This window comes from Lemur catta, chromosome 24 (assembly GCF_020740605.2).
Source record: "Lemur catta isolate mLemCat1 chromosome 24, mLemCat1.pri, whole genome shotgun sequence".
NCBI lineage: Eukaryota > Metazoa > Chordata > Mammalia > Primates > Lemuridae > Lemur > Lemur catta.
Window position 1 is genome coordinate 9,087,502 of NC_059151.1, and position 24,747 is coordinate 9,112,248.

The 24,747-nt window shown below is 39.5% G+C and overlaps 1 protein-coding gene across 2 annotated transcripts in view; it reads left to right on the forward strand.

Moving 5' to 3' along the window:
- Positions 1 to 24,747, forward strand: part of BMPR1B (bone morphogenetic protein receptor type 1B) — a 161,925-nt gene that overhangs the window by 121,576 nt on the left and 15,602 nt on the right. For both annotated transcript variants that reach the window (XM_045536733.1, XM_045536734.1), the window contains 5 exons: positions 2,710 to 2,869; positions 10,232 to 10,334; positions 11,183 to 11,285; positions 17,004 to 17,100; positions 18,178 to 18,316. In XM_045536733.1, coding sequence (XP_045392689.1) covers positions 2,727 to 2,869; positions 10,232 to 10,334; positions 11,183 to 11,285; positions 17,004 to 17,100; positions 18,178 to 18,316 — 585 coding nt within the window. In that variant the 5' untranslated portion in view covers positions 2,710 to 2,726. The remainder of the gene's footprint in view (positions 1 to 2,709; positions 2,870 to 10,231; positions 10,335 to 11,182; positions 11,286 to 17,003; positions 17,101 to 18,177; positions 18,317 to 24,747) is intronic.

Here is a 24,747-nt window from a genome sequence, read left to right on the forward strand (position 1 = left end):
AGGCCAAGGCAGGAGAATCGCTTCCGCCCAGGAGTAGGAGACGAGCCTGGGCAACATAGCAAGACCTCATCTGTACAGAAATTTTAAAAATTAGCTGAGCATGGTGGCACATGCCTGTGGTCCTAGATATCTGGGAGACTGAGGCACGAGGATTACTTGAGCCCAGGAGTTCAAGGTTGCAGTGAGCTATGATTGCATCATTGCACTTCAGCCTGGGTGACAGAGCGAGACCCTGTCTCTAAAATATATGTGTGTGTGTGTGTGTGTGTGTGTGTATAAATGGTTACATGGGAATCTCATTTTAAAGATGCAACTAACTGAGACCCTGTCTCTAAAATATATGTGTGTGTGTATATATGTATATATATAAACAGCTACATGCGAATCTCATTTTAAAGATACAACTAATCCTCTATTATTATAATATAAACATAGGTCATTATAAGCAATATTGCAAAGAAACTTCTAGCTAAATTTTATACCACTCTTGAAATAAATTCACAACGTGAGGAAATCATGAATCTTCTTTTACAATATTTCTTAGAAAATGGTATCTTATTTCCAATCACATGAGGATCTTTCCTTTTCTACTTTAGACCTTTTAATGTAAATGTTCCATTTAACAACTTTTCCCACCAGATGGTGAGTTCGGTGGATGCTCAGTTCACCCCAGCTACCCCGCTACCTGGAGCAGGGTGGGCACCTGATAACATATTTGCTAAGTAGACATCTATATAATAAATGCACTTGTATTATTTTGTTTTAAAACATAAAAATAAAGGGTCTGGTATAGAAGGAAGCAGGAAACAATAAGTTTTAAATACCTTATTTTTGTCATTTTGTCCCTTGAGGTAACTCGGGTCATAAAGGTAGAAAGAATGAAAAGCAGATTTAAAAGGAAAGAAGCCACCATTAGAGGGTGGTATGCAGTGTCCCTACACACACTGCGTCTGGGTAGCAGATAGTGCTGACACGCTTATGTGACAAACTTGTAACAAGTGGCTTCTAGGACAAGGTACTGACATGAACTATGTTTAACTTAAAGATGAGCATACTATTGTATAGAAATAATACATGCCTGCTGGGATTTACTGTGTGGTTAGATTAAAGAAATATTAGTTGCTTAATGGAGTCCAGGGTTTCTCTAAGTGGAGTCTATACATCCTTTGTTGCAGAATCATACACCATCTTGTTGAATATGCACTTTTCTTGGCTCACCTGAGACTTACAGAATCAGAATCACCGTGGGTGGGGTACGATTTGCATATAAAAAGCTCCTCAAATGCAGCAGATTCCTGCTATGATCAACTGTGTCTTTCTAGGCTAAATTTGCAAGGAACTGTTTGAGAAAGTTACATTCACATCTTGTATTAATATAAATTTGAAAAATCCAGTGAAATATTAGAGCTAATAATGACTAGAGGGAAAATTCCGATATATTGATTTAACATGTTTTATTGCTTTTTTCTTCAACTATTATTTCATAAGAATTTTACTAATTAGCTTAATATGTAGAACATCAGGAAAATTATCACAGATTTTTTTTTCTAAACTGCTCATGCTCTGATATAACCAATGCCTAGAGGCACTCATCTGTGGTTAAAAAAAATTAACGTGCATACTATATATATTATTGCATCTATTATATTTCTGATCTAGGATTTAAGTTTTTAACCCAAGAGTCTTTATCGTAGGTCATATTTTAGTTGAAATTCCATTGAATTATAGGCAAGCTGGATGTGTTATGAGAGATTTTACATTGAACACTGCTCAAGGTGACACTATATGCAGTAACATGATTTCTATAAGAGCTCTTAGCACAGTCTCTAAAACATTAATAATAGGTAGCAACTGATACACACCCCCTTCTGTGTTACATGAACACCCTAAACTCTTGATGTGAGGTGTAGGTGCTTAAAATTATCTCCATTTTAAGGATAAGAAAATGAAGCACAGCAAGATTATTTGTGAAGTTTTCCAAGGACAACTAACTGGTAAATAGAGAAGCCTGATTTTGAACCTAGAAAATCTGTTGCTAAGAGATTATATCTAGCATAGTGTCTTCATCAAAGATGGTAGGAATATCATTCCAATAATAGGTAGGCATTATTGCATGTAAAAGCTGATGGGGAAGATGTATCTTTTGAAATAAACCTTGGTGTTGACGAAGTTTTTGTCTTCCCAATTTTTTAGATTAAAGATATCCAATGATTTCTTTAAAAAATACATGATATATCTAAAGTAAGGGGGCCCCGTGATATGGTAGAAAGACGATCTTAGGGCTCAAACAATCTGGGTTTAAATGCTGGCTCTGTAATTTATTGACTATATGGATCACTTAAACTTTGAGTCTCAATTTTCTTATCTGAAAAATGGCGATAACAATATTTACCCATAGTATCTCCCTACAGAGTAGCAATGATCTATATAATACTGTTTCGTCAAGTTCCTTCCACTCAAATACAGCTATTATAATTTACAAATATCAAATACCATCCTTAATGGCTTATGGGACTTTATTCTATCTGAGACATACACTATGTAGAAGGTGTAATTTTTATCAAAAACATCAAAATATCTGTTTTCTCATGTAAATCTTTGAGTGTCATGAATACTTCATTTTTTATTTAATCTCCTGTTGTCCTCGGGACCAAAGACTGTGTAAAGCTATCCCGCAGATGCTTAACTCTCATTCTTTCTTCTTTTCAGCGAACTTTCTTGATAACATGCTTTTGCGAAGTTCAGGAAAATTAAACGTGGGCACCAAGAAAGAGGATGGTGAGAGTACAGCCCCCACCCCCCGCCCGAAGATCTTACGTTGTAAATGCCACCACCATTGTCCAGAAGACTCGGTCAACAATATTTGCAGGTGGGTGGTGTAGATGATTTAAGTCTAGCTTTGACAAAATATCACACTTTATCCCCCCATCGTAGGCTAGTGTTTCCAAGAACACATTCTGGAGGAGATTGCCTCGCTCTATTAACTCTTAGAGCTTGCCTGTCTTGAAAGAAATATCGAATTGTGTCTTATCCCCAAATAGTGTTGTTCTGAGATTCTTCTTCCTTCTTCCAAACAGGATACGGGCACATGAACACAGAGCTCAGCTCCCAGGCTCCTTGTCAAGGTGCAAAAACCAATAATTTTCTTTCCAAAGCCCTAGTCCCCACGATTAGTAGTTCAACAACAGGGGCTGTCGAATGAGTGTGATGGGGCTTTCTTGTCTTAACCATTGATCATGCCGACGGTGGTAGTACTTTGGAAAGAACAGCTCAGCTGTTGGGAATATTCACAAACTGCCTCTGGGAAACAGTATAGTGATGGAGTTTATATGCATTCCCCAGATAGGAGGACAGACATTGTCACCGTACTAGAAAATAAATTCCTTAGTAGGTAATCATGTTTTTGTGGGTACTTCATAACATTTGAACCTGGACTGTCCCGCCTTTTTTTAGCTCACACATCTTTATGCAGCCGTATGCATTTTGCTGACCGGTATAGCTGCTGATCACTCTTGCTCCTTAGGGTGGGGACGACCCTGGATGAAGAGCTATAGCTTAAGGGGGCCAGGTGTGCCAAGGCAGAAGTGGGTAAGTTAGCCAGTGACGGTGGCTCTCGGGAGTTCAAATGCCAGAGAAGCAGAGTGAGCCTCAAGAGATGTCGTGAACTCGAATAGGGAGATGGGCTTAGAGTCAGGAAGGATATCTGGGCAGCCATGTGGGGTTTCATTAGCCAGAAGGTGCACAAAACTGAGTTGTGTGGTTTTCTTTCTCCCGGAGAGTTGTTTTAAATTTTATATTTCCTATGAAGCAGCATCTATTATAAGCTTACCAGTGGCATCCCCAAAAACCTAGTCTATTTAGCACAAGAAATATGTATTGACCGAATGACGCAGGGAGCACAGCTGGGTCTATTCATAAACATATATCTCATTTAATAAGTACAACAGCGCAGCATCGTAGGGAATGCTTACTCTCATCAGACGTATGCAGTTTGGGATCCAGAGAGGTATAGTAACTCAACTTCGTACCAAAGAACGAACTTGGGATCACAGAGTCTCATGCCAATGATTGCAAAGCTCAGACATTTCTCCTGGGAAACACGTTCTCATTACAGTAGAGAGAAAAAGTATTAGGAAAGCTAAAAAGTTTTCTGAAGAAAGGAAGATTAGCAGGAGAACGCAAATTAGGGGGGTATTTTACTATTTTATCTCAGTCCGGGGTATTCAGAGTACATCTGTGTGTGTCGTTTGAGCTATTGTCCTCGTGATCGAATGTTCAGGATTTTCCCCGAATAACCCAGTTTCAGATATTTTGTCCTGTTTTCCATATTGAAGTCGCTGAAGTGTCCTAAGTTGCTCTGGGAGGAGGTGTTCAGTCGGGGGTAACTGCGGTAGGAGAAGCTGGACGTGTCCACAGGAGACCGGTTTCCCCGGAGCACAGGGCAGGGGGAGCTTTGGGGGGGCTGGGCCTGCAGACAGGGGGGCTGTCGGGGCCGGGTGGGCTGTTTGCAAAGTGCAGTCGTATTTCTGACAGTGCTGGCAAGCCAGTGGAGTGGGTGTTTGTTTCTCTGAAAAATTTTCTTTGCTGTGGAGTATTCAATGTATTAGAAGACGACAAAAGGGAATTCAAGAAGAGTTAGCTCAGAGCAATCGAATGGTGGGTTCATTAAGAACAGGTCACGTGCAGGCAAATGGTCTGGAACTAAGATGGTGCCCATGCAGGAGCAAGTGGAATGTATCTGAGAGACATCTAGAAGGTAGAGTTGTGTGTGGCGGGGGCTTGGGTACGGGAGGGGGCACAAGAGGGGCTTTGCAGGTTTCTAGCTGGAGAGGCGGATGCATAGTGTGGGTTAGGGTTAGGGTTAGGGTTAATGAAAGAGGACAAAGGAAAAGAGCCAAGTTCCAATGTGGACATGCTAAGGTTGAGGTTTTTGATACTGGCAAGTGGAGACATCGGAGAGTAGGCGGTGGGGTGTGGGTCTGCAGCTCAGAGAGGTTGAGGTGAGAATGCAGAGTGAGATCAGCAGTTGAGGTTTGCTGGGGAACAGACAACCTCGTGCTCACAGTGGCTCCCAACTAAAGGCACGTGGTTTTTCATCCAGGGGTTTGTGAGAGGGCCGTGGGGGTGCGGGGCTGTGCTGGGAGGAGCGGGCTGGACGTGGGGCCGCTGCTCAAGTTCAGGGCTGCCGCACGTGTCTGCATTGCTTTGATCCAGCCGCTCCCAGGACATGTTCCTGCTCACATGTGTGAGTGTGAGGGAGCAGCCTCTTACAGCTTCTGCTCTGTCACGTCCCCTGACATCGTGCTGACCACATCCAGGGACACAGTCAAGGTCACAGTCAAGGCGAAGCCACGTCTATGGCAAAGCATGAAGACTTGGAATCAATAAAGATCCGGCCTACCAGAGTACACTGAGCCTTGAGACATTTAATGCTTGAGTAAAGGAGGAGGAGGGTGTCCCCGGGAGACTAAGAATTGGCAGTAGGCAGTGAGTGTGATGTTGCTGAAGCCAGGCTTGCAGAGGGAGCTAGTGAGGTCAGCCATGCTGGATATGCCATTCCTGGCCAAGTAGGATGAGAACTGAAACACGGAGATCCGACTTCTCGACACAGATAACTGTAGTTTAAAGAAATGTAACGTAGTTGAGGTAGAAGCCAGATCGGAATGGGTTGTGAATTATATGGTTGCCAGTCTTTGATCTGACTTATGATAGCAAAGAAAAAGAAAACAAAAGTAAAACAAAAATGGTAAAAATAACATTGGTACCCTACAAAATGACATGGGTATACCATTACAGTCAACACGTATGGGTTAACTTGTAGAAGTCAACAGAAAACTAATATTTATTGAAGCTGTTGTGAATATTAACATGTTTACCTTTACCTGTCTTTAGTCATTATAAAATTCCTATGAAGAATGTAGCGTTATCTGTATTTTCCAGGTGTGAAAGCCGAACTTCTGAAAGGTTAAGCAATTTTCGGTAGATAGGATGATAACGATGGCACAGTTATGGCCAAGATCCCAAAGTCCTGAATTCTTGGCCAGCAGCCAGTCCTGACACTGGCTCTCAAAGGAGCAGATGTTTGCTCTTGAGTAAAATGCGCGTGTATTTTGCTAACAAGGTATTGATTCCAGTTGAGTCTTTCTGTGAGGTGAGATCAATCATGTATGAATCACAGGGGCTACTTTTGTTCTTTTAAGACCTAGAATAAATCCATGACTCTGTACCTCCTTGTCTTTCAGCCCACCCTCTACTCTTTGCCCTCCTGATCAGTACTTTTCAAGCTATGTCTGGTGAAAGATGGTTTCTTTCCCCACAATAAGTTGCCCGATATTTTTCTAAAATGTATTGATAATAAAAACAAATTGTCAGAAAAATGAATTAAAAAATCTTTGCAAAATATATGCATGTTTTTCTATTGCCTGTTACTTAGTTTCAACAGACATAAATTTATCCTCTCAAATTGCTATATAAGTTTCCATTTCTGGAAACTGTATTAATAGTTTGCTGGCCAGCAGGGGAACACATCTTAAGTAATATTGTGCCAAATCTTACCCTCCTAGGTAAAACAGTTTCCAGGACAAGGGTGTGTTTTCTTATGACTACATTAGATAAGGGCTGGTCTAAGTCGTCTGACCTGAGGACTTACGCTACCCGGATCTTAGCCAAACTGAGTGTCATAGGTAGGTTTCATGTTCATTATCACTTCCACCTCCCGGGAGAGAATATTCCAGAAGGAGGCCAAGAATCAACAGTGCATCATACTTAAAAGTGAATCTGAAATGCCACAGGATAATTCAGAGAACATATGCAACGTCTTAGAGGCCTATAAACTCTTCATCAGTAACGTCCATTACTCTACCAACCAACGCCAAGGCCAAAGTCATTCTTAGCTTGGTCTCTGTCAGTTGCAGATACGTCTACTTACAAAATCCGTGCCATTTCCATTGCTCATGGCGCGCAAGTCAGAGGATGTACTGCAGATACATCATGGCTCAGTATAGTAATAGGCCTTTTTTATGTCTGTCATTCAAAGTAAAGGGTAAAGCCATTGCCATCTCTCTCTCAAGCTAATGTCTATTGTCTAAATATCATCCCAGGTGTCACTTTGCATCATAATCCATCTGGTTCCATCTGCAGATTCTATTCCTGGGGCTGCAGGCCATCAGCACGTGCCTTGAAAGCTGCAGTCTCCTCTAACTCTTCTTCTGTGGCTTTCGCTATGCCAGTGTTCTCATTTTCCTGTCCTAGCAAGTGTTATCTCATCCTTGTTTATGTATTGTTTTCTCTATGGAATCTAGTCTGGCTGAAATACCCTTCCTTGTCTTGACGTGGTCTGTGATAGCCTTGGTCCCTGTCTCACCACCTCTCTCATGTTCCTCCACTTCCTCACGCGTGGTATCTGTGTCTGAAAATGATTGTTTTACTTTTTCCAGAGATCATTTTTAGTACTTCCTCCTTTATCTTGCTGGGTTCTCACCCAGAATTCTCCTGCCTGGGCAGTTTGAGGGTTTAAGGTGTAAGAAATCAAATTGTGTGTTTGCTCAAAGGCTGTGCGGGTGACACCAAGCTGCTTAAGCGAGGAGTGAGGTAAGTCTCCAGCCGTATATGTTGAAGAGTCACAGCGGGCAAAAGGAAAAGCGTAGGGGCTGTGAGCCTTTTTATAAAGTTAGTACTGACCCAGGCCTTTTAAACCTCTTGCTGAGCGAGGGGGTGTGAGTTTTCAGACAGGTGCTTGAGATCTCAGAGTATTTAAAGTGTGTGTTGTTCTGGTTTGTTTATACTTCTTGCCTTGCTTGCTGAACTTCATTATAAGCCATCTAGTTTTTTTCCACTGTTGCCCTGGTCATTTAAACATTGAACTTTGATTCTTTTTTTTTTTCTTTTCCCCCTCCAGTAGAAGATGTTCATTTCAAACCATTGCACTTAAGAGAACAGTGAGTCCTCATTAGAACTTCTAATTTTGTTGGAAGAGGCTGTGATTTCAAATTCACTTACGGATTTTTAAATAAGGAATAACTCTCCTTTTGTGCCTTCCATTAATCATGAGTGAGAATGTTAAATGGGCCCAGTTTGTTGTTGGAATTAATAGAGTGAATACTGTCGGGCTCTTCAAAATTGCGCACACAGAACCATTGAAGTGAACTGTGATCCTGCCACTGCACTCCAGCCTGGGCTACAGAGTGACGCTGTCTCCAAACAAACAAAAACAGCTATTTTGTTTATTTCTTCAGTGTTGACATGCTTTACATTTTTGTAACAATTTCAGTAAACTGGTTAAAGAGCCCCAAAGAATTCAAAGAACAGAAAGACTTTTCAGAGGCAGGCTTTCTTCCAGGACAATACTTATGCATTTGACCTTGTTCTAACAGATTTATCACTGGCCCTTCCTAGCTATTCATTACTATATTTGAACTCTGTTGTACTAGTCTTTATAGACTGAGGTATTTTGGATCACTCAAGACTTATAAACCAACTAAACGATTCTAAAGCTGTTGAAAAAACGCGAAGGGTGTATGGTAGTGTGTGGTAGAATTCTGCCACCACTGAGGCAGAATAGACAAACCCACAAACCATGGCTAATGCCATCCTCGGAGCTTTCTTCCCATTCCCCTTGAGGACGGCGTTGTCATATCTGTCTTGGACTCTGGGCATGTGTGTGTATGAGAACAGCCTGGAGGTAGAGTTTAGTGCTTTATTTCTTAAGATGTGCAGTGGTGGGTGGTGGTTTATGGCTTACATTGGGAGTCTATTGGCATTCATCACCCAAACTTCTGAAGATGGTAATGTCTGTGTACAAATAGTTACATATGTATCCTAGATGTATAATAGATAGATAGATGATATCACAGTTCTTGTTTTCCATTTTGGTCCCAGGAGGGGATAGCAGAAAGCATGTAGGCATGAAGTGAGAGGCCCTTGATTTGAGGCCTGATTCTTTAACTGTTTTTGGACCTTGTGTAAGTTAGTTACACTCTCACAACTTTAATTTCCTTATCTGTACAACAGAAATAATATTACTTTCTTCTCATTATTGTCATGAGGAGTAAAGGACACAGAATAAGTGAAAGTTATTTTTCACCTAGAAAATCATACAGAAGTTGAAAATTTTGTTTCTTTCCTTTCCACTGTCTTGACAGAGCTATGTCTTTCTGTGATCCGCCCTTATCCTAACCCCCAACTCGAGCCTGGACTGCTTCTGCCAGAGCTTAATCCCTTCATACGACAGACCAGCCTAGAGCAGAGGTGCCAACGGGCAGAATGTTTATCGTCTCAGCTCTGCTGTGCCAATCCCAATTCCTGCCTGTCTTTAGATTTCATGCCTTAGCAGGAAATAAGCATATTTCACTATCTCAGACCAAGTGTAACCAAGACAAGCATTCACCTGCACGGGTTCAAACCCTTGCTCTCCCTCTCGCTCACTGTGTGACATCTGGGATATCACTCAAGCTCTCTGAGCCTCCATCTCCTCATATGGAAGCTGAGCGTAGGTCTACACTGCTCACAGGGGTGTGTGTCTGGATTTGTCCGGAAAAGTGGTATCTGTGGAGGGCCACGGTGTTCAGTAATTGGTATATATGGTTATTAATAGTAATGAATGATAATACGTTATATGAGAATTTTGAATCCTTTGTCGTGAGTTTATGGACAAAGGAGATATTACCAAGTGTTTTTATGATAATGAAATCCATTTTCATAAAAGAAAGTTTTAAGATTCTCTTAACAGATTGTACCCTATAATGATCGTTGACTTTCTCCTTATTTGCAATGGAATAAATGATACTCATCTTGGCCGGGCGCGGTGGCTCACGCCTGTAATCCTAGCACTCTGGGAGGCTGAGGCGGGTGGATCGCTCGAGGTCAGGAGTTTGAGACCAGCCTGAGCAAGAGCAAGACCCCGTCTCTACTAAAAATAGAAAGAAATTATCTGGACAACTACAAATATATAGAAAAAATTAGCCGGGCATGGTGGTGCATGCCTGTAGTCCCAGCTACTCGGGAGGCTGAGGCAGGAGGATCGCTTAAGCCCAAGAGTTTGAGGTTGCTGTGAGCTAGGCTGATGCCACGGCACTCACTCTAGCCCGGGCAACAAAGTGACACTCTGTCTCAAAAAAAAAAAAAATGATACTCATCATTCATTTCCTTTTCCCCAGAGAGAGAGAGAGACAGACAGACAGACAGACACACATACACACACAACACTCTCTCACTCTGCCTGTTTGGTTTTCAGCACTGACGGATACTGTTTCACAATGATAGAAGAGGATGATTCTGGGATGCCTGTGGTCACTTCCGGATGCCTCGGACTAGAAGGCTCAGATTTTCAGTGTCGGGTAAGGAAGATCGCTTGACTCTACTTTGTAGCCCTTCATCGGCTGGGTCTCCAACAAATCTCAAGCAAGTTAAAACAATTTTTTCTTGGCCATTCTGTTTTTAGTACACAATGACATTTAGGTTTTTGAAGGACCACACGTAGGATGACAGCAAATGGTGGTCCCATAAGATTGTAACACCATGTTTTTACTGTACCTTTTCTGTGTTTAGATACACAAGTACTTACCCTTGGGTTACAGTTGCGTCCAGTATTTAGTACAGTAACATGCTATCCAGGTTGTAGCCTCGCTGCAACAGGCTGTACCATATAGCCGTTGTGTGTGGTAGGCTATGCCATCTAGGTTTGTGTTAGTACACCAAGGGATGTTCGCACAGCGATGCATTTCCCAGAACATTTCCCCGTCTTTAAGCGTGCATGACTGTAATTGGGAAAATAATTGAAAATTGCCATTGGGCCAATTCTCCCTTCAATTTGAAATCAAATCTTCTTTTTATTTTTGCTGTTAACGTCTTGTTTAGTGTCTCCTTCGATCATCTTCCTCAAAATCCAGTTTAGCTAATTGCATCAAGACGCACTGCCTTCCTCAGTTCACACAGTGTATGTTGGTTATTATAAATGTAGTAGTAATTTTGAAATGCAAAAATTGCAATGCAAAAATTGCTATAAGATAACACATGGTGATTTGAAAGACGTTACCTGAAAGAAAATAACATTTTCAAGATGCTTGAGTCAAATGACTAGAAATTTAAATAAGTTCTCTCAATAGTGATGATGTCTTAAGTTTTAGATGACGTGACTTTGAAATTGGGAGGAAACGCACTAAGAGATGTTTGGTTTCACTTGCAGGACACTCCCATTCCTCATCAGAGAAGATCAATCGAGTGCTGCACGGAAAGGAATGAGTGTAACAAAGACCTGCACCCTACGCTGCCGCCGCTGAAGAACAGAGGTAAGGAGAGCCAGGCTCTGGGCTGGAGAGGATTTGGGCATAATGCAAATAACAGCTAGAATTGTTAGCTCTTTTCCTAATGTATCTACCTGCACCATTTTCCAGTGCAGGAGCAGAGGATTGAGGCAGGGTGACATAACGAAGCTGTCATTTAAAGACACGTGCAAGTGGTTCTTGGGAAAATAGTTGTACGTGGCTTCACTCTTGGGATTTTTATTACTTTACTTTCTCCCCATTTCCATTCAGAAAACTACAGTTCCTGGGTTATGTGTGTTGCAGGAGGCTAGAGTTAGGGAGATGGAGCTTTCTGCTCACCCCGAAGTTATTCAGAAGTTGTGTTTTCATTTAAAAATGATCATTTGGCTACATTTATTTTGATAATGAAGACCCTAGAAAGGACTGAATCAAAGATTATTTGCTATATGGCATTTCCTTTTATTTATGCTAGAGTAACTAGTTTTTAGTCAAATCATACGTCAATATATTGATAAAATGGGAAAGATGTCTAAACGTTTTAATTTCAAAACTTATACGTGTAAGAGCTGCTAATTTAAAAAGAAAAATATTGCATCCCAAGAGACTTTTCATTAGGAACAGCCCCCATGGTTCCTTTCTCCTTCTTGCTCTCACCGCAAAATAAACGATTTGTAATTGTTGTAGGGTTTTAAATCCTGTCTTATTTAAGTGATTGAGAATGATCCCTCATGATTGATTTTACTTCTTGAGAAGGGAAACTCTTTCCAACAAAACATAATGGAATTTCCTGACTTTGATAACATTTTATAACATTTTTCCTATACTAGTCTAGAAAGCTATAAAAGATTGGTTCATAATAACTCACATCAAAACCTTACAGGAAGGGTTTTTTTTTTTTTTAATTTTTTTTTTGCCAGGTAACAAACATGCTAGGTGTTAGGGATACAGAAATGGATGAAGAAAATTTTTCTTCCCAAAAGTGTAGACTAGGGTGTAAGAGAAAAGCATATAAATAACTAAGATTTTATTTGGTTAGGAATATCTCGGTACTAGAGTTAAATTATAAAGTGTATTAAAGACACAAAAGAGCGAATGGCTAGCTATGTCTGGGGTGGGAGGATGTCACAATTGCTTTATAGAAGTGATACCCGAATAAGACTTTTTAAGGCTGAACAGGAGTTTGCTAAGTGGACAAGGCAGAATAGACCAAGTGGATAAGAATTTAAAAATTAAAATGGCTAACATTACCCTAGCATTGTGCTAAGTATTACATAAATTAATCAATTTTAGCCTCACAAGAACCCTAAGAGGTATTTAGGATTGTGATTTCCACTTTAAATATGAGGAAGATGCAGGGACAGAAGGGTTTACTAACTTTCCTAAGTTTGCACAGTATGTAAGTAGCGGTGACTCTAAGCAGAGGCAGTAGTTAAGGACAGTAATATTTGAGAGGCCTTTGCAAAATATAGGCGTATGAAACAGCACGTCTAGATGGAAAAAAATCTCATACCTGAACGAGATGGAGGCAGATTCCAGCTAGGACGAGGAAGATGAGGGTGTACTATCTGAGGAGGTTGGGAATATTGGCACTTACAAAACTAGTGGACTAAGTCTCTAGAGGACAGAGTGAAAAAGCTTTGTGCTTTTGTGCCCTGAGGATCCCAGGCTGTGCCTTAGGCAAGATCTCTGCAGATGCCACCTCACCCTTTTGGGCCCGTCATTTTGGGGTTCAGGAAAAGTCACTGCAGACTGTGGTCTGAGAGTACCACCCCTATACCACAGAGCTGCTGCCTTTTTTTTTTTTTTTGGCCTCCCTCCTACACACGTGTACGGTATTTTTGTTGAATGTGTACTATCTACGTTTGCCGAGTATTGATGGTTATTTCCAAGATTCTTTCTAGGTGTGTGATTTTTTTTTTCCTCCCATTTCTTACTGTAATTGCGAACCATCTTCCAGCCTTGGAAGAACAGTCCTGGCGTTTTAAGCAGCTGCAAACCACTTAGTCATTAGAGAGGAGACAGCAGTGACAGAATGCAGTTGTGTTACACCACTGGCGATTCGTACTTGCCTCTCGGGGTGACCAGGCTTCCCTGGGGAGTCCTTGCTTCTTTCCCAGAGCAGCTGCAGGGGCAGCACAGGTAGAAGAACCTGCTGCCCTGCAGAGAGCTGTGGCTCTGCCCTTTCCCTGATGGGAATCTGGAAGCCTTCGCTTTCTGAGACCCTGGCAGCGACTTGAGTGTTTGCATTGTTAATGCTCTGAGCACAGGTAATGGCAGACTAAAACATGACCAGCAGAAACAAAAGGTTTATTGATAAGGATCACCCATGCACCAGGGAAGACAAGCAGGCGGTAGATGAGGCTGCAGGGACAGGGTTATTGGGGCAAAGGAAAGCAAAATTGGAAGGTAACGCAAGCCTTAAATAAATACAGTGCTTGATGGCAAGGAAAGAGCCCCTTCGATCCTTCTGGTCTCAATGCTCTTGTACATCAGAAATAAGATAAGTAATAAATAATGTTCTTGCAGCTCAGGGTGTACTCTGTACCTTGCATTTACATGGACAGTAAAAGGCAGTGAAGCTGAGAGCTTTAGTAAAATGACATCACTCAAATGGAAAAGTATTCTGTGTTCATATACTTGGAGTATGTTGTGATTATATGGTTAGTTTTATTTGAGTATCTTGTGTTCTCTTTGGGTTTCTGCAAAATCAGGCTTTTGTTATCGAGGAAATTGGAAATACATTTTAAGCGAAGTTTCCAGCAGCAGTCTTTACATGCGTATGTGCTGTGGTAGTTGCGTGCGTGAGAGCCATGTGACAGGACTGTGAGCATGCTGTCACTGGTGGAGGTATTGTGGCATCTTGGATCTATTGCTAACTCTGCATGGTGACATGGAGAAAAAAATTTAAGACAATTCATAGTGTAAAATTTTAGCCTACTTAATTTTAAGAGCTTAAAAATTATATTTGAGATTTACTAAGCAACACGTTTCAGACAACGAATGTGCTAACTAGGTAGGACTTGTTTGTGGTAAACCCTCAGTGGCCTTTTGAGAGCAGACGAGATCGGGCACATTCAGGGTGGGATGGCCAGACCTCAATGGCTTTTTTGGACACAGACTATAGTAGTTCAGTTCCTGAATTCCTTTTTCCTGGACCTCTGGCAACATTTCTGAATTTATTAATATAAAACTTCTTGTCCTTAGTGGTCTTTCATTTAGTCTTCTCAGATGTAGACTGCTTTCATTAGTATTTCACAAGTAGTATGTACGGATCATGAATAGCTGTTAAACATACACATTTTGGACTGATGAATAAATCATAACATTGACCATCATGAGATTTGGACAAGACATTTGTACTTGTGAATTGTAGTGTATAATGTTAAATATACTATATATTATATAGTAATGTATAATCTAAACTTACTCTGAAATATTTTACAGTAAGATTTATTTTTAATTTATGTGTTCATGTCAATGTCCTGATTTTGGAAATTGTGTTAACTATTTGGTTAATCTAAACTTTCTCTGAAATATTTTAAATTAAGATTTATTTTTAATTTATGTGTCCATGTCAATATCCTGATTTTGGAAATTGTTACTATTTGGTAAGACAATGTCTTGTTCTTAGGAGTGTACTCTGAAGTATTTATAAATGGACTAGGGGCATTATGTCTGCAACTTTGATCCAAAAATAATACAGATATACAAATAATTAAAAAATATAAATGCAAATGTATACATATATACATAATAGAGAATGAGAGAAAGAAGCACTGAGAGAGCAAGAGAATTATAAAACAAATATAAAATGTTAACAATGAGAAATCTGGGAGAAGGACTTACTAGAGTTCTTTTTTCTTATAGTTTTTCTCTAAGGCTGAAATTATTTCACAATAATTAAATATATGTTCACATTGACGGTAACATAGAAACCGTTGCAATCTTTTTAAAGGATATTTGATGGTATATACGAAAACATTTAAAATATATGTCCTTTGAACTAATAATTCTACTTCTAGAAATCTTTATTAAGGAAATAATCATTGATGTGCAAAGATGTATGTGTAAGAGGGTTCATTACAGAATTTTAGCTATTAAAGCAAAGAAGTCTTATAGCAGAATCTTGGAAATTTCCTAAATCTATGACAACAAATGAATGGCTTTCTAATTAGGATGTGTCTACATATAATACAATCTAGTTTTTAAAAATCATGTTGCCATAATGTATAATTTCAAATAGCTAGAAGGAGGATCTTGAGTGTTCCCAACACAAAGAAATGGTAAATGTTTGAGATGATGGATATGGTAATTATTTAATACTCTGATCTGATCACTATACATCATATATATCAATATATCACTATGTACCCTATAAATATGTAAAATTATTATGTGTCAATTAAAAGGATAGGTAATTTTTAAAAAAGTTAAAAATCAACTAAAAAGTCATGTTACAAAATTTTTTGTTTTGGAAAATTCACATTTCATTTATAAAGGAAAACAATCCAGTTGTAAGGCAATACAGTAATACATTTTTGTGAAATATTTTGCTCATGAACTTTTTTTGTTCATTAAAATTATACTGCAGTGGCATATGCTAAACTGTTAGCAGTAATTTTTCCTGAGTAGTGAGGAGGTGGTGATTTTGTTTATCTTGTTTTAGCTAGTTGGTTTTTTTTAATTTTTCTTCTTGGAACATACCATACTTCTGAATGAAAAAAGTTACATTGGGTGGGATAAGGTCTCCTGCTAAATATTTAGTTGGCCATTTGGAAAACCTCTTGTCTATAGTAACTGAAGTCATAAATTACAATACTACTTTTAAAATTAAATAACAGTAATCACCCTCTCAAAGGTACATGGTACCCTTGACAAGAACAGTGCTAATTCTATTACTGTATAAGTGCACCTGGTTTTAAGTCAGTTTTTTCAAAATATGTCCCAGTGACCACCTGCATAAAAATCACCTGGGATGATTATTAAAAAATAAATACTTTGAATAAAAATCTCTGGGGTTAAAGTCAGTAAAATGCATTTGTAAAGCTAAGTCATTCTTACTTATAAGGTTTGAGAAATCATGCTGTAAGTAAATCTGGTTTCTCAAGAACTAGAGTTAAAACAAAATAATGTTTAATAATGTGTTCTATAAAAAACACATTTTTTGGCTAGAAAATATACATTCTTTTAAAGTAGGATTTCATTATAAAAAATTAAGCTGTGCATTTTTGAAGGACATCTTTGTTGAAAGTGATGCACACCCATATATTCTATATTTGGCGACATTTGAGTAGTCGTTTTATACTCATCCTAAGATGATTTTGTGTTTTATGTACAATGAATTATAGATTCACTTTTTATTCAAATTCATGACCACATGAAAAGAGCCTGTGCCACCCATTAGATGGATCTGGAATAAAGTTTAACTACCTGGTTATATTTTAGTTGCACGTATCCATTTACCTGTGTTCATGTTCTTTTATGCTGTATCAAGCCTATACCTTTGAGAAAGGAAGAAATGTGTGCTTTTGAAATAAGTGCCTAGATGAGTGATGATTCATTCTAGTCAAGGTATTTAATTTTGAGAATATATGTATTTTTTTTTTTTGATCACTTGGCACGTTGAAAGGGTCCTTCACATCTTGCATGGACGTTTAGCAAGAACTTCAAGGAAAGAGCAGCTTCCTAATTTTTAAGTGAAAATATCCTTCCTGTTATGGCTCTCTTTCTTTTTCATTTCAGATTTTGTTGATGGACCTATACACCACAAGGCTTTACTTATATCCGTGACCGTCTGTAGTTTGCTCTTGGTCCTCATCATTTTATTCTGTTACTTCAGGTGAGTTTCCAGCATGTCGACGTAGAATTTTGAGTCTATAGTATCTTCCTTATATTAATATTCTACCACTTTTTCCTGTTGACGCTTTTCACCGTAATTTTCTTTGACCTAGTTACATCTTATATTTAACTGAAAATATCTGTTACTGCTGATAAATATTTGTCCTAATAAAGTTATAAATAGGTACGTATCTCATTTCTGCTTTGGACATCATAACTACCCAGATAAATATTTCATCCCTAAGGAAACTAGGGTAGTTGGGGAATTCAGGGACTCATTGCTACTTAGATTGGATTCTAAGCAGAGTAAATGGTGTGTTGAACTAAGAGTGGCTCAAGTAATTCCTTATTTCCTGAGCTGAAAAATTCCTCTTAGTATTAAAATTATTTTAATTATAATTTACAGATGAATTATTAAAGCATGTTCAGTTATTAAAGTTAAGTGTGGTAGTTACAAATTATTTTGTCACCTATGAACTTATTTTCTAGTATGAGAAATATCAAGGACCTTTCTATTTATATCATTTGCCTTTTGAACAAATGAATACTCATTTGGGATACTTTGTAGATGAATGGATTAGTTGATTCAAATAAACTCATTTCTAACTGAAGACATAGTAGTTATTAATAAAGTTTGTAAAGCTTAATTTTATTTATCTGTTTTTGCTTTACACATTACTTTATATGAGAGAGTTAGCTATAATGTTTTTGTAAACCAAAAATTTGTAGCTTTCATTAATTAGGGATCTTATAAAAAGATTTTAGGGAATGGATATGGGAGCTGTTGAGAAACACTAACAGAATGTAGCCAGCTTGGAGATATACAATTGAAAGCAATTGAGAAGAAAAATTGTAGATGGTCGATACTAAACATGTAGTTGATTTAAAAAAAAAAAAAAGACGCTAGCAAAATAATAACGATTTGTATTTTAGAAACCATAACTAAGGGCAGCAGAAGCATTTAATCTTGTGTTGTATTTATGCACTAAAAGAAATCCTGTTGTGATTACTGGTTCAGCTGCAATGTTTTACCCCTGTCATTGCATTTCTTAAATTATCTTCATCTATCCTTCTGTAGGTATAAAAGACAGGAAACCAGACCTCGGTACAGCATCGGGTTAGAGCAGGATGAAACCTACATTCCTCCCGGAGAATCCCTGCGAGACTTAATCGAGCAGTCGCAAAGCTCAGGAAGTGGATCAGGCCTCCCTCTGCTGGTATGAGAAGAACATTCCGTGGATTTAAAGGGAATGCGTGCTGAAAGGAAATGTCAGTAAGCACAGGGTGTCACTTTACTGAAACAGATAGGGCGGTGGGCGTGGAGAAAAAGCTCTGTGCAGTCGGGTTGGCCATCAGATCTCAGATGCAGGACTTCCCGATAACATTTGGACATATCGAGGATAAGGTGATTGTTTTTTAATGGAAGTGTATGGTTACAATCCAGACCCTCAGACATTCTGATAAAGAGCAGATTAGAAAACGTTACACACGGGGCCATCTTCCCTCTGTTTCCATCAGGATAGCGTTACTGCACTTTGGCCTGGCTTTTGAAGGCAAAAGTATTGCAACCAACTGGGATCTGAGTGCTTCTACAAAGGAAGAAGGCTGTGTTTCAGCTGCAGGGTTTTATGTTTCAGGGTGAAGTCCCGGGTTTTCCATTCGGGAGAGGTTTAATTTTCTGATGGTCAGCACTGCCATTATTGAAGAGAATATATAGCAAATCCAAGGTGCTTGCTTTAATGAGAAAAGTGTTGGGTTCTTTTATGGACCATGTAGAAAGATTGTGATTTGGGATGGAAACGATTAATTCCTTAGAAATATGTTTATATTTTTGAGAAATATGAGAATTAATGAGGAATATTTTTCTTAATAAACTCTTAAGATTGATTTTCCTAATCCTTGTGGTCTGATTCTGACTTTGGCTGTCTTGTTTACTTGATACCTTTGAAGCTTCTTACGTGAGAAATCTTTTCTGAAAAGTCTTTCCCGTGTGTATTATTAGTTTAGCCTTCTCTGTCGCTAATTCAGGGACATAGCAGAGAGCACAGAGCATTATTTACAGCGACGTGTTTTCTAGTATCCATACGTGAACTTAAACTTTAGATACTATCAAATATCTAATCACTAGATGAGATGACAATCTTGGAATAGTGATAATTCCTTGTAAATCCTTATATATTCAGTTGTTCCCAGTGTGCATGAAATAATTCTCTTTTGGGAATTATAGTTATAGTGATTATATCTTACAGGCATTTTATTTATGCAGTCAAACCTTTAAAAATTGATATCTAAGAATGTAATATACAGTGAAAGTTGTTTAGGTATAGAAAGACCAGAAACATTTACCAAATCAAATAGAAACTAAAATAAATCACAGTTTTAAAAGCTTTCAAGTTATATTTTTAGGTCCTTAGATGTTGCAATAAATATCACAATGCAATTCTGTTCTAAATTTCTGAATAAAATTTAATGACACTTATTTTTTCTGGGCTAGTGAGTACCAGCCATTTTTTAAAAATTTTAATTAATATGGGTACATAATAGTTGTATTCATTTATACGGTGCATGCGCTGTTTTGATATAGGCATACAATGTGAATTAACCAAATCAGGGGAATTGGGATAGCTATCAGCTCAGGCATTTATCATTTCTTTGTGTTAGGAACATGACATTTCCACTCTTCTAGTTATTTTAATGTATACCCTGACTTATTGTTGCTTATAGTCACTTTGTTATGCTGTCATACATTGTTCATTCTAATTATCTAACTATATTTGTGCACCCATCAACCATCCTCATTTTATCTCCCTCTTCCTGCTACCCTTCTCAGCCTCTGGTAACCATCATTCTCCTCTCTGTCTCTGTGAAATCAATTGTTTTTAATATTTAGCTCCCCTGTCTGAGTGAGAACACGTGAGATTTATCTTTCTGTGCTTGGCTTATTTCACTTAACATAATGTTCTCCAGTTCCATCCATGTTGTTGCAAATGGCAGGATTTCATTCTTTTCTGTGGCTGTATAATATTCCATCGTGTGTATGTACCACAATTTCTTTATCCATTCACCCATTGATGGCCACTTAGGTTGATTCCAAATCTTGGCTCTTGTGAATAGTGCTGCAGTAAACATGGGAATGCAGGTATCTTTTCTATATACTGATTTCCCTTCCTTTAGATATATGCCCAGCCGTGGGTCATATGATTGTTCTATTTTTAGTTTTTGAGGAACCTCCATACTGTTCTCCATAGTGGTTACACTAATTTACATTCCCACCAACTGTGTAGGAGAGTTCCCTTTTTTCAACATCCTCGCCAGCATTCGTTATTACCTGTCTTTTTGATAAAAGCCATTTTAACTAGAGTGAGAAATCTCACTGTAGCCTTGATTTGCATTTCTCTGATGACTAATGATGTTGAGCATTTTTTTTTTTTGTATACTTGATGGCCACACTTGATGTATGTCTTCTTTTGAGAAATATCTGTTCAGATACTTTGCCCATGTTTTAATCAGATCATTTGACTTTTTCCTGTGGAGCTCCTTAAATATTCTAGTTATTAATTCCTTGTCAGATGGGTAGTTTGCAAATATTTTCTCCCATTCTGTGGGTTGTCTCTTCACTTTGTTGATTGTTTCTTTTGCTATGCAGAAGCTTTTTAGCTTGATGTGATCCCATTTGTCCAATCTTGCTTTGGTTGCCTGGGCCTTGGGTGTATTACTCAAGAAGTCCTTGCCCGGACCAATGTCCTGAAACATTTCCCCAACGTTTTCTTTTAGTAGTTTCAGGGTCTCACTTTGTTACTGGGCTAGAGTACAGTGGTGTCATTATGGCTAACTGCAACCTCAAACTCTTAGTTTAAAGCAATTGCCTGCCTCAGCCTCCCAAGTAGGTGTGCCACCACACCTGGCTGATTTTTCTATATTTTTGCAGAGACAGGGTCTTGCTCTTGCTCAGGCTGGTCTTGAACTCCTAGCCTCAAGCAATCCTCCTGCCTCAGCCTCCCAAAGTGCTAGGATTACAGGCATGAGCCACTGTGCCTGGCTTCTCCTTCACGTTTGAAGGATATTTTTGCAGGATATAATATTCTAGGCTTAAGGTTTTTTTCCTTCAGCACTTTGAATATGCCATGCGACCCTCTCCTGACGTGTACAGTTTTCACTGAGAAGTCTGCTGCCAGATGTATTGGAGCTCCTTTATATCTTATTTTTTTCTCTTTTCTTGCTTCCTTTAGAACCTTTTCTTTATCTTATCTTTTCTTTGGGACCTTGATTATTAAATGCCTTGAGGTAGTCTTGTTTGGGTTAAATCTACTTAGTGTTGTGTGACCTTCTTGTACCTAAATATTGATATCTTTCTTTGGGTTTGGAGAGTTCTCTGTTATTATGTCTTTGAATAAACTTTCTACCCAAGTCTCTCTCTACCTCCTCTTTAAGGCCAATAACTCTTAGATTTTCCCTTTTGAGGCTGTTTTCTAGTTATTCTTTTTTTTTTTTTTTATGTTGTGACTATGAATTTTCAAATAGCCTGTCTTCAAGCTCCCTAATTCTTTATTTTGTTCGGTCAGTTCTGTCAGTAAGAGACTCTAATGCATTTTTCAGTTTGTCAATTGAATTCTTCAGCTCCAGAATTTATGCTTGATTTTTTGTTTTTTAATTTTGATTTCTTTAATAAACTTCTCTGATAGGCTTCTGAATCCCTTCTCTGTGTTGTCTTGAAGTTCATTGAGCTTCTTCAGGACAGCTATTTGGAATTCTTTGTCTGAAAGGTCACACAACTCCATCATTCCACAATCGGTCACTGGTACCTTATTTAGTTTGTTAGATGAGATCACATATTCCTGTATGTTCTTGATGCTTGTGGATGTGCATTGATATCTGGGCATTGAAGAGTTAGGTATTATATTAATTTTGATCTTTGCGGTCTGAACTTGTTTGATCCCATCCTTCTTGAGGCTTTCCAGATACTCAAAGGGAATTGAGTGTTGTGATCTGAGTCTTTGGTCACTGCAGCCATATTAGCACTGAGGATGCCCCGGGCCTAGTAATGCTGTGTCTCTTGGAGACTCCTGGTGGTGCCGCCTTGGTGGACTTGGGTATGACACAGGAGAATTCCCTGGGTTACCAGGCAGAGTCTGTCACTCCCTGCTGGGCTGATGGGGTTGGGAGAGGAGTGGCATGGGCACTCTCTCATGGCCACCAGCACCAGGTCACACCTGACACCAGCCCAGTCTCACCCAAAGCCCCGTGGTGGCTGCTGCCTGGATACCTCTGATGTTTATCCAAAGCCCAAGGGCTCTTTAGTCAGCAGGTGGTAGATCCTGCCAGGACTGGCTCCTTCGCTTCAGGGCAGCGTGTTTCCTTCTGGCCCAGGGTGGGTCCAGAAATGTCATCCAGGAACTAAGGCCTGGACTCGGGGCCTTCAGGAGTCTGCTTGATACTTTATTTTACTGTGGCTGAGATGCTACTCAAGTTGCAAAACAAAGTCCTGTGGATATTTCACTTGCCTTTCCCCAAGTGGAAGAAGACTGTCCCTGAGCTGGACTCCCAGGTGACACAGGTGTTGACTTGGCCACCACTGCTGATGTCTCACGTACCCCAAGTCCACTGGCTCTGAGCCTGCACAGCCACAGGAATTGCCCAAGGACTGCAGCCATTTTTGCCTGACAGTCTCACAAATTCAGTCCGGTTTCCAGCCTGTTTTTTTTTCAGGTAGGGGTAGGCGGGACTCAAGTTTGGGGTGGAGGACTTCCCTCTTGCTGAGCTGGTCTAAATGCACCCCCCTGCCTGGGCGCTGGCAGAATTCTGCCCTGTGCTGTGTTCCCCGTGCCAGGGTGGCCCTGGGTTTCAATGCAAAGTCTCACGATCACTGAACTCTTCCTCCCCTGGCCCACAGGTTCTCTCTCCCCTTGGCCTGCCGTCGAGGCACTGGGGGGGCGCTGCGGAGGGCTGCCACCGTAGGCAATGCAAGACTGTCTCTTCTGTCCTCCTCAGCACCTCTTTCTTTGACATATTGTTAAAACCAGGTAATATGATCACTCACCTGATTTTTGGTTCTTCTGAAGGTGAAGAACCAAGGCTTGCTTGCACGGATAGTTGTTGAAATTGGTGTTCATGCGGAGGGACGATCGCTGGAGGTTTCTATTCTGCCATCTTGCTCCCTAGTAACGCTCTTTGCAATAAATTGTTCCTATTCTGTTGAGCCTTGCCAATTCTGTCCGTCCTGGTGTTGAATTATGAGATATATCATCATTAGAAAAGCAGCAGATGCAAAACTGTTTATGTTAGGAAATATTCCATAGACTTACATGAACAAGGCTTTGTAACATCTGCAAAGAAAATGTAATATTTCTTTAATAAATGTGAGCAGCGTCCTGTCCAGTGAACAACTTACCTGCTTGTGTATTTGGCTCCCAACTGCTTGGTGCTGTTGACACTTCTGTGTCCTCGTTTGGGAATGGAAGTGCAATGTGCAGGACAACACCTGGCACAGCACGCCCGACTCCTAAAGGAAGGAGTGGACTTGCTTGTTTTCATCGGGCTTCACTGGCTTCCTGGCATAGCAGCAATTCTTTTACTCTTTAATCCTTGTAGGAAAAAAATGACTGTCTTTTTCCAAAAAGCTTTCAATCTGACATTAGTGTAACGATTCTGGCCCTGAATAGCATCGCCTCTTTAATTGAGAAAGTCATCCATTGTGAAAAACACATCCTAGTTCACAGCCATCTGTGACAGGCAGAAAAGTGTCCCCTGGAAACGTCTATGTCCTAGTCCCTAGGATCTGTTACGTTACATGGCAAACGGGAGTTAAGGTTGCTGATCAACTGGCCATGAGATTAGATCGTTCTGGATTATCTGGGGTTGGCCCAGTGTCATTGCAGGGGCCTTAGGAGTACAGAAAGAAACACTTTTAAGTTTTTACTTGATGTAAAGCATGTGTCTACAAAAAGTATGTTCCAGTTGTCTGATCAGATCTTATGAGAGTTCTCTGCTAGATTCTTTGTGTTCTAAATTATGTAAATTGTAATAGATACTTAGCCTTTTCAGTCTTAGGACTATTGCTATCAGAATTCAATGATTATATTAAAATATTAGGAATATTTTCAGTGCAGGTGGGATGAAGATCATGTATAAGAAAACATTTAACCTTGATGCCACTTAACTCATATTTTCTTTCTCTTTGTCTCTATCACACTCTTTGTGTCTTCAGAGCTCTTTTATAGCTTGGTAAAAAAAAAAAAAAATTTCCTCTCCGGTGTGCTACTTTGTCTTGTTAACTCATTAACTTTTCTCTCTCATCTACTGTTTTGCCTTTCCATTTTGCATTTTTGATTGTGACAATTAACTGTTCCGCTTCAAGAGTGTAATTTTCAGTAATCTTTCTTGCTGATTTTCCATTCCATCTTCTATTTCTTTACGCATTTCCTGTGTAGTTACTTGACATTCTATATCCGAAATTCCAATATGTTATCTGAAGTGGTTAAGTCTGTTTGGGTTGTTCCTGTTGCGTCTCATTTATATTGGCTGTTTCTTTTCGTTTTAAGGGATTTATTCTGTGGGATCTTCTCTCACTCTTCCCCTTTTCTCCCTCTTATTTCTTTATTCCCTCTTCTCCCATCCCCCATCCCCAACCCCCACCTCTTAGAGATTTTCT